The following is a 9,768-nucleotide window of genomic DNA, read 5'->3' on the forward strand; positions in this document are numbered from 1 at the left end:
TGAGACACTTCCAAAGCTTCTGTTAAAAAAAGACAATAGAAGGGCAAACTATCCAGTGCATCAATGATACTTTTACACTAAAATAGAATTTATCCAATTATCAAAACTCTACATGGGTTATGGTTTGGTAGCTATTACTAAGTGTAATTGTATCATTAATCTCAACAGCACAATCAACCAAACATGACTAATTATACACTTCTATTCAAATTTTAGCAAAAGAACTAAATTTAGGCACTGAAATTAGGAGTGGTAGGCGTACTAGTACTAGGCCAATTTTCAATCACAGCATTGGGAGATGGCAATGGCTCATGTTTTATATTCTTTGACAATCCAACATTACTCGTATTGATCAACTCAGAAGAACTATTTCCACCAACAACCTCATAATTCTCAATTTCAATTCTCTTAAGTCTCTCCAAAACCTCATCCATTGTAGGCCTCATTTCCTTATCTTGTTGTAAACACTCAAAAGCCAAGTTGTTCATCAATCAACTCATTATAAGCCCTTTTTTGAATCTTGCATATAGCAAAGTTAGAGAGGTTGATCTCATCTCTATGTCTTGTTATATCAACAGCAGGCATAGATGATAAGAGCTCAACAAGAACAACTCCAAAACTATAAACATCGCTCTTACTCGTCAGTTGATAACACTGATGATACTCTGGATCAACGTAGCCAGGGGTCCCCTGTGGCGCGGTTGAAACATGAGTTACATCGTTGGGAAAAAGCCTTGATAGGCCAAAATCCGCAACTTTGACACTAAAATTGTTGTCTAGGAGAATGTTGTTGGTCTTGACATCGCGGTGGACTATGTCTGATGCATGTAGGTAGGCCAAAGCGCTGGCGGTTTCTATGGCAATGCTTAGGCGAATTGGCCATGTTAAGGGGCTGGTTTTTGCATGGTGTCCGTGGAGATGGTCGGCGACTGTGCCATTGGGGATGTACTCGTAGACAAGGAGGAGTTCTCTGCTGCGGCGTGAAGTGCAGCCATAGAGGGATACCAAGTTTTTGTGGCGCAAGAGTGTGAGGATTTTTATCTCGTTCATGAATTGTTCTACTCTTTTGTAGTTGTGCTCATAGAATCTCTTCACTGCTACTTCTCTCCTATCTTTGAGTTTGCCTACATTTAAAATTGAAAAACAAAACAAAAATTTACACATCAATTTCATTTTAAAGAAATTTACATTTCTTAGAGAATTATTAAAAGGTTAATTTTTGTGAATGATTTTTGTTAATTTTTGTAAAGTGAGGCCGACCATGTATACATACAGGTGTAATATCGTTATTAGTGTAATTTAATATCAGTTCTCACTTATTTTAATTTAATAAAAATTACAGAGAATCGCTAACCAATTATAAGACGTCATCTCATAGTGATGTTAAGCAACTTAGTACACATAGCAATGCTTTTAAAATAATCTTTAGTAATTACAGAAAATCGCTAACCAATTATAAGACGTCATCTCATAGTGGTGCTAGGCACTTTTTGGTACCCATAATAATGCTTTTAAAATAATCTTTAGTTTAGTGTTAAAGGGTCATTCTAACACACTTTCTTAGTCCCCTAAACTTATAGTATGTGTAGTTGGCTTGTTAGATGGTTAGACTAACAGGCTAAAATATCCTTCAATTAATGAAAAATTACTTAAAAAGATGAAAATGTTTGTTACCATAGTAAACAGTTCCAAAACCTCCATGTCCAAGTTCTCTTTTAGAATGGAAGTTATTAGTAGCTTGAGTGAGATCTTTGTAAGAAAAGACAAGAACACCCCCAAGATAGCCACTTGTCCTTCCTTGTACATCCTCTATATTCATATAAGGATCATCAGCCATGGTTTTTGTAACATGTTTTTGTTTCCTGCGCCACATAATGATTCCCAACCCAATTATGGTCAAAACAATTCCACAACCTAACCCTGAAAAATCAAAGTCTTCATTGTTAATGCAATGGAACAAAATGCAATGAGGTAATAGAGAAATAATTAATGGAAATTTACAAAGAAAATAAGAATATGTTACATGAAAGGGCCATCAAGATAGGACAAATCTCCAAAATGCACTAATGAGTATAAATAGCAATTTGGAATTGACTCAACAAACTATGTAATTACACAATAACCTCATACTAATAAAATGGAGCAGGCGAAACACTTAATACTCCAAATGCTGGAATTTAACTCAATTCCTGCCAAGTCACTTAATTCCTTACTGTTTTTGAGTTGTAATTCTTGGAGATATTCAAATGTGTACTGTTGACTATTCTTATTAATAAATATTCAATTTGATTCATTCTCGAACTAAGTTTATTCTTTCAATTGCTTTCAATTAAGTTGAGTTTTTAATTCTTTGATTGGTTCTAGCTCAAAATGGTGTTCTTGGACACTGTGACCACACCAACAATATTAAAGAAATTAATTACTAAAATCACCATAAGATTAATTCAGGGACATGAATTAATTAATTTCCAAAGCTTTGTACAAGAATCAGATATTAAATGGAAGAGAATTCTTACCTAATCCAAGTCCCAGTCTTAGTGCTAACTTTGGCTTTTTCTTCTCATCTCCTGAAACAAAACTCATCAAGAATGTATAATATGTCAGTTACAGAAACAAATCAACTGAATTAACATCATTAAAAATCTCATAACTCATCATGATGTAAAATCCTTATCTAAAAACTTATTTAATTAATTACCTTCATCAGTTAAACACACTAACTGATTTTGGTCATTGTTGTAGCATTTCCCTCCTTTTAAGAAGTGACAACTTGCACAATCAAAACTTATTTGAGCTTGAAACGTAAAAAGAATCGAAAATGGATCATGTTGATGATGTCTTGATGTTGGAAGTGGAAGCTCAATCATTGGACATTGTTGTTCCATTGGAGAACTTATGTTTTTGTACAAGAACAAATCATAGTCTCTGTCTCTGCCTCTGCACTTAATTTGACCAAAATCTTCCAATCCAACACTATGGCTGCAATTGTAAAACTTTAGTGAATTCTCAGCTGTTAAGTTGTAACTGAATAGCGATGAATTGCGTCGGGGAAGAGCGAAACTATTGATAGTTTCACAATCATTGGCGAAATTCGAAGAAGGCAATGATGTTGTGTCCTCAATTAGAATCGAATTTGCTTGAGAGATGTTCTTAATGGCATACCAATGTCCTTCTTCTTTTAGTTGAATCTTTGGTTTGTTTTCTTCTGAACAATCAACAGTAAACACTCCACATTCAGGATTGGTTTTATTGTTGTAAGGAAAGCTAATTGAGCCAAGTTTCCCACAAAAGAATGGTGGACATTTATCATGAGCTGAGATTGAAAGGAGAGAATGAGTAGTGATGATGATGAAGAAAACCAAGAGAGGAATAGGAATAGGAATAGGAGCCATATTCTTCAAAATATCCCAAGAAAGAAAATACTCTTGTGCATATTACTTTAAATTAGTGAAGGAGAGGTTGTTGGTGTGCTTGACTTAATTGTTGACTTTGAATTTTCTATATAATATGAGAGAATAGTAAGTAAGAAGAAGCTAAAGACTACTTCACTAGTTGGCTTTTCAAAGTCCTTCAAAAATGTTCATTTCAACCCCTCACAATAAGGTAAAACGGATATTCTTTTCTGCCCGTTTCACCCTTTGATGCTAGCAATCGCGTTTGACCATTTTTTGCGCTTGTTTATACTTTGGTCGTGTTACAAACCCCGTTGAGCTTGCCTGCTTAGTGTAGAAGTGCGTAAAATAAGCTCAGTTTCTTATCTTAGGACAGTTAGAGTTACTGTAGACGTTTACTGAGGCTTCCATTCAGTGTTTAAGTTTGATTACATGATACTAAATTTTCTTATAACTAAGATATTTTCGTTCCAAGAAAATAATAATTTAAGTGCTACAAACTTAAGTAATGTTTGGTTTTCTTTTTAATTAATTAGAAACTAAAAAAAATTATAAATTTTTGTTAAGTTGATTAAAGAAAAACAAATAAACATTACCAAACACGTCATTAATAATTTAACTACCTTCGCAGTTTGAAGAATAATTTATGCTACAAAAATAATTTAGTTGAGATACTTTCATCGCTAAAAAATAATTTAATTTTGATACTTTAAGTGTTAATTAATTTTGATGTAAATATTACTAAAATTAATGAGTAGAACATAAACTTAACAATTGAATGTTAAAACAGAGTATAGGCTAACAGTCTGAAAGGAAATAATGAAAATACTTAGCTGGTCTTAAAAAACGACATAAATGGTCCATAATTAGACTTTGAACAAATTTTTTTGGTGCTAAATTGAGAGTGGTGAATAGACATTGATAGATGAGAAAATAAAAATTACATGGACTACTAAAATATATGGTATAATGTATAAATGGTATTAAGTTCTTATACAAAATTATTTGTGGTACCATTTTTCATTATGAAGTCAATAAAAAATAAAGAAATGCTAAAAAGCACTAGTGGTGTTTAGCACCTTTTAATGTATCATATTACTATTAATTCAATTAAGTATCAGATTTTATATAATTTAATATAATAACTTTTATAAAATATCACTAACTCAACAACAAATCAAAAAAGATACATCATCGTTCTTGAGCAATTCGACCTAGGGTTTACAAATTAGCCGAACTAAATGATGATTTGGTGCTCCAAGCTTGAAATGGCAAATATTTTCACTTCTATTACTAACAGTTAAATTTAATCCTCAAATCATATTAGATTATTATTAGTGTAATTTAATATCCAACCTATAAAAAAAATGCTAGTCACTCTTATAGGCTAGTACCACCTTAGAGTAGGATTAGGTATTAGCTCATGAGTCATGAATTAGTTATATATGTACTTAATTTTAATTATTTTTAATGAAGTGATCCTTGTCAAAATAAAATAAAACAAATAGATAGGCATTGGTTAAATTGTACATATTAGATTTTTTTTCCTCCCCATACATACCCATATATATTTCCAGAAAATAAGTGTTGACAAATAATAATGTTTTAATGCAATGGAAATTAAGCCTAATTTATTTGTTTAGAGTCTAATTCCAGCTAATTAAACAAATATTACAATCATTATATATACCATTCATTTTTAAAATTTAACTCCAATTGAAAAGTAACTACAACAACAAACAAGGATGATCAGAAAGTAATCTTACAAAAGAACACAGCAAATAGTAAATAGAAATAGACAAAAGCAACATAGCACAACTATATTATATATAATTCCCAACATCCACAATATGAAATGCTAGAACAGAACATTTCTTTTTCACCATCTATAGCCCATAAAGTAACATTTTGATATATCATCTATGTGATTTTTAGTTAATAGATATCTCCAAAACTGTAAAATTGAAAAACTAACCTACTAAACATCAGATCATAACAAATTATTACACTTTCTGGAATTCATTGGCGTGCTGCTGCTGTGGGTGTGGGTGTGGGTGCGGGTGCTGCTGATGTTGTCCATAGTCAGAATTGGTCATTCCAACGCCTTCGTTTTGATGCTTTTGCCATCCACCAGTATCAGCTTTAGAGTGTGCCCAGTAGTAAAAAACAGACCCCAGAAGTGACAACAATGTAAGAGCAGCTCCAGCAGCAAAAACACCCTTTCTTAAGGTTGCACACGACACATGATCAACTCTAAAAACTCCTCTGTACTTGGTATGGTATGCATTTTTCGCCGAACCTGCCAATAAGCACGCCTCTGCCCCTAAAAAGCTTGTCCTACATACATAGAGTTTCAAATGTTTGTTCATCCTAACATATTGGAAAATTTAACCGAGCCACCAAACCAGCCCAACCAGCAACCAAAGTTGTATGCATTATATGGACAGAAAATCAAACGGCGAGGATCATTCAATACGACTGTATGAACATGATACCAAGGCACTTTCTTTCTAGAGTTAACCAAAAGAAAGAGGTTATGAGAGTATAAACGTGAATTTTGCTTACTAATTTAGTCAATAATTTAATCAATTTTCTCTTTTCTCCCACCTTCATAAAGTATCATTAGACATATTCCTTACTGCTCAAAAAAGAAGTGTGATACCCCTTCTCGCTACCGATAGATCTCTAGATATATTCTTCTTATTCCATCACCTAATCTTATTTCTTATTCCTGAATTCCGAAAATTTTTGAATTTTCACGTATTTTTCTAATTTAGATGTGTATCGAAATTTTATATATTTTTTTAAGGATATTCTACATCTCACTCATAGGAAAAACAATCAACCAGAGTTAATCAAACAAATACTATCTGTTAATTGAAAAAAGGGGTGGTCTTTTACTAAAGAAAAAGACACAAATGTGAAAGTGAAACTATTCATTTGAAAAACAGAATGAAGGGTCTATTTCAGTATTGTGTAAAAAGACAAAAAATAATGCAAACAAAAGTCATGATAAGTTTGACTAAAGTGCACAAATAACATAAGAACAGCTTGTTCAAAGTATAGATTGGATCAACCCTATACCCCTCCACCTGGTTTACCAAATTAAAATACAGATAAAAAGTTAAAGTAAAGTAAAGCTAGCATAACACTACTAGTGTTCATAATACATTTAAAATAAAATCATGACTGACCCACTTTTCTTTCTCAGATTCCAGATTAATCCCAAATAAGTTTAATTATTAAACTATCTAATCATCATCAACAATGCTACTTTATTCTTTCTTTTTTTGCTTTTTAACTTGTAAACATTTTTAACCATGTCTTAAAAATCCCAAAGTGAAATCAATTAGGTTTCAAATTCAAATAACCATTATTCAAACTTAGCAGAAATAGAATAACAAAACAAGTAATTAATTAATTATCAGTTCAGATCATCAAATTTAAACTAAACAAATTATATCAAAATCAAAAGAAAGAAGTGAATCAATGAAAATTACCAAGAAACGATGAAGAAGAAGACTGTACAAGTAGTGGTTCTACCAGTAACTAAGCCTCTTCCAAAACAAAGACACCGAGTAACACCGTTAAGTACCGTTTGGCTCAAGAGAAGCAAACCAAACGCCGATAATCCGTACACCGTCGAAGCATCCGAATCATAACGGCAGAATGTGTACTCATCGTACTGATCAGGCACCACCTTAGCCTAAAAAAAACAAAAAAGTGAGTTTGTTTTGAGCTAAAAAACACAGTAGAGAGAGATTCAGCTCAAAAATACTTACCGTGCTACGGCGTCGTTCTGCTCCAACAGCGAAAACAAAAGCTATGAGGTGTAGTGAGACGACTATGGCCAAGATGGGGACTGAGACCGCCATTGTAGCTTCTCTTTCTCTCTCTGTGTTTCTCTCTCTAGTTGTTTCTCTCACTAAACTGAAAAACTGTGAATGTGAAGATTTGAAATAATCGGCTAAGTTATTATTATTTATTTATTTATTTATTTATTTATTGCTTTAAGAAAAGAGAAAAAACATAAAGAGAGGAGATTGATTATTAATTAATGAAAGTGAGATTAATTTAATTTAATTTTAGGTACTTTTGGCTTCACCTCTTGCTGATTTTTTGGGTGGTGTTTTTTTTTGGATGTTTGTGTTGTTTTTGTGTTAGAGAATTATTCATCATTCATAATCACAAAAATGGAATTTTAAATTCTTTTTTGGGTTTATTTTTGTGGTTTGGTTTTGTTTCAATTTTCTTTTTTTTTTTTTAAGTTAAAATAGTAATGTTAGTTTTTTAAAATTTAAAATCGATTTACTTAACAATGGATTAGTTTGGTTCTAAAGCATGAAATGTAATTTGTAAATGTTTTATTATTCTGAATTATTTTTATGTTAAAGCTTATAATACGTAAATAATAATGAAAATAAATATTTTTAACATAATGTTAAGATAATTATCAATATTATGTCTAAGATTTTTTCTAAATATTAAACATTTGATTTGATTTGGTTTGAATCACAAGCGAACATTTTAAAACGTGATCGAACCAGATAATTATAAATGATCCAAATTGACCAAACCATTGACATTCGATTTATTTGGTTCAGATTGGTTAGGATTTAAAATTACGGATTGTAAATTATATGAACAACTCTACTTCAGGCAACTGATTTTATCCAATTATCTTCTACCATTTTTCATGTCTATTTTTTTTCTTTTTATAAAAAAAATCACATTAATCATAAAATAATTACAAATCTACTTATTTATAAACATCACTGATACCTAATAGCTTCTCAGAGAAAAAATCAAGAGTGAATAGGAGTGTTATTTTAATTTGATACATGTTTATTCTGTGATATTTGAAGACATTGTAAAATTTGATTGGCTCCATGCATAGACAGGTAATGTACTATTTTTGGGTGGGTGGGACCCATGTACCCGAACAATGTTGACTAAAATTGGACTCTTTTCCCAGGCTTACAGTTGGCTCGTCTGATTTTGAGTTTCTCACAAGTGTCATAATTGGGCTATTACAGATGGGCCATCAAAGCCCATTAATATTTTAAGGCCCAATATATTTTCTTACGAGGGACCTCGAGAGCCCGTGAAATGAGTGAATGAAACCAGTATAAAAATGTGAAATTTTTTTAAAACCATCAACTTTATTAGAATTTGATTGAAAAGCAAGTTTGTTTTAAGAAAATGATTTCTGAATTTCTAAGAGAACTTAAGTAATTTGTAGAGTTATATATCTTTTATTACTATTAAGAATTTATGTGTACAAGAACAACAATGTTTGTAATGATATAAATATGAGTAATTTATAATATAAATACTTAAATTTAACTTTTAATTTTATGTGTATATTTTAGTTTGATTTGTAATATTAATAATAACTAAATTATAATTTTAGGATTTTTGTAGGAACTTAGTCGTTAAATGTCAAGTAAATTAGCAAGTGACAGTCATTGATATGGGAAAATCAATTACTCTATAAATATTAATCACTCTATAATTATTATTAGTATTTTGTAAATATATGAGTTGTTCGGGAACAATTAAAAAATCAATTTTTTGATTAATTAATCAAAAACCATAAACAAACTACAAAATTTTGTTAAGTAAAATTTAAAAAAACAAAAAGTAAAATTATTCCCGAACAGGCCATAACTTTTGAAAATCAATTGTGAAAATTAACAAATCTAATTAATAATTATTGGGGTAAGTTGAAAAATGCCTCTTTTATTAATCAATTAATCAAATTTGCCTTTAATTTTATATTTATTTGAAACATACCTCTTTTTATATGTATTGTACCCAAAATACCCTGACATAAGAGAGTCACATGGAGAGTATCTTGAAGTGACAGGGGCAAAATTGGTACAATGTTTAAAAAAAGAGGTAAAAATGATAGAATTTAAGAAAGAGGGTAAAAATGAAAGAGGACAATATAAAAAAAGTATGGAGTGTAATTTTCTCATAATTATTATTATACCTTGACACTATTGAAATATCCAAAGTCGAAAGCTTCGGAAGCTTTGAGTAGATCTTGAAGTGGAGGAGAGGAGAGATGCACTTACGTTAAGTCCCACATCGAAAACAAAGAAGGAAGCTTAGTAATAGAGTATCTATAAGATGACAAGTTGGGCTTCGAACCAAATTACGCAGCCACGCGGTGAGCACAAAGCGAACTATTCTTTCGCCTTTTACTAAAGAATACCGTGTGCTAGCCGCTATTAGTGGCATACGCCTATTTTTGGAGGAGCCTCTCTTTAGAGTGCTCCTAAAATACTAAGTTAAAATTTTTTAACTAAAGGTAACTTATTCTACATAATAATTTAGATCCAGAAACTAAGTAGATGTGTTCTAAACAAAA

General features: G+C 31.3%; 2 protein-coding genes and 1 non-coding gene across 3 annotated transcripts; 1 reads left to right on the top strand and 2 right to left on the bottom strand.

Annotated features, from left to right (window-relative positions):
- Positions 1-17: 17 nt before the first annotated feature.
- Positions 18-3,428, bottom strand: LOC115712285 (LEAF RUST 10 DISEASE-RESISTANCE LOCUS RECEPTOR-LIKE PROTEIN KINASE-like 1.1). Its single transcript, XM_030640547.2, is given in 5 exon segments — positions 18-483; positions 485-1,124; positions 1,675-1,920; positions 2,517-2,567; positions 2,699-3,428. Coding segments are annotated over 5 exon segments (1,884 nt in total). The 5' UTR covers positions 3,393-3,428; the 3' UTR covers positions 18-230.
- Positions 3,429-5,187: 1,759 nt separating this feature from the next.
- LOC115714855 (uncharacterized) lies at positions 5,188-7,576 on the bottom strand. Its single transcript, XM_030643621.2, has 3 exons — positions 7,175-7,576; positions 6,893-7,098; positions 5,188-5,729 (listed from the first exon to the last, which is right to left on the bottom strand). Exons 1-3 carry the CDS (start codon positions 7,265-7,267, stop codon positions 5,396-5,398), a joined length of 633 nt encoding a protein of 210 aa, XP_030499481.2. The 5' UTR covers positions 7,268-7,576; the 3' UTR covers positions 5,188-5,395.
- A 1,982-nt stretch (positions 7,577-9,558) lies between these two features.
- LOC133037591 (U5 spliceosomal RNA) lies at positions 9,559-9,674 on the top strand. Its single transcript, XR_009687681.1, has one exon. It is a non-coding gene; the product is annotated as a U5 spliceosomal RNA (small nuclear RNA).
- Positions 9,675-9,768: the final 94 nt, after the last annotated feature.

Source organism: Cannabis sativa, chromosome 4, assembly GCF_029168945.1.
Source record: "Cannabis sativa cultivar Pink pepper isolate KNU-18-1 chromosome 4, ASM2916894v1, whole genome shotgun sequence".
In the NCBI taxonomy this organism is placed as follows: domain Eukaryota; kingdom Viridiplantae; phylum Streptophyta; class Magnoliopsida; order Rosales; family Cannabaceae; genus Cannabis; species Cannabis sativa.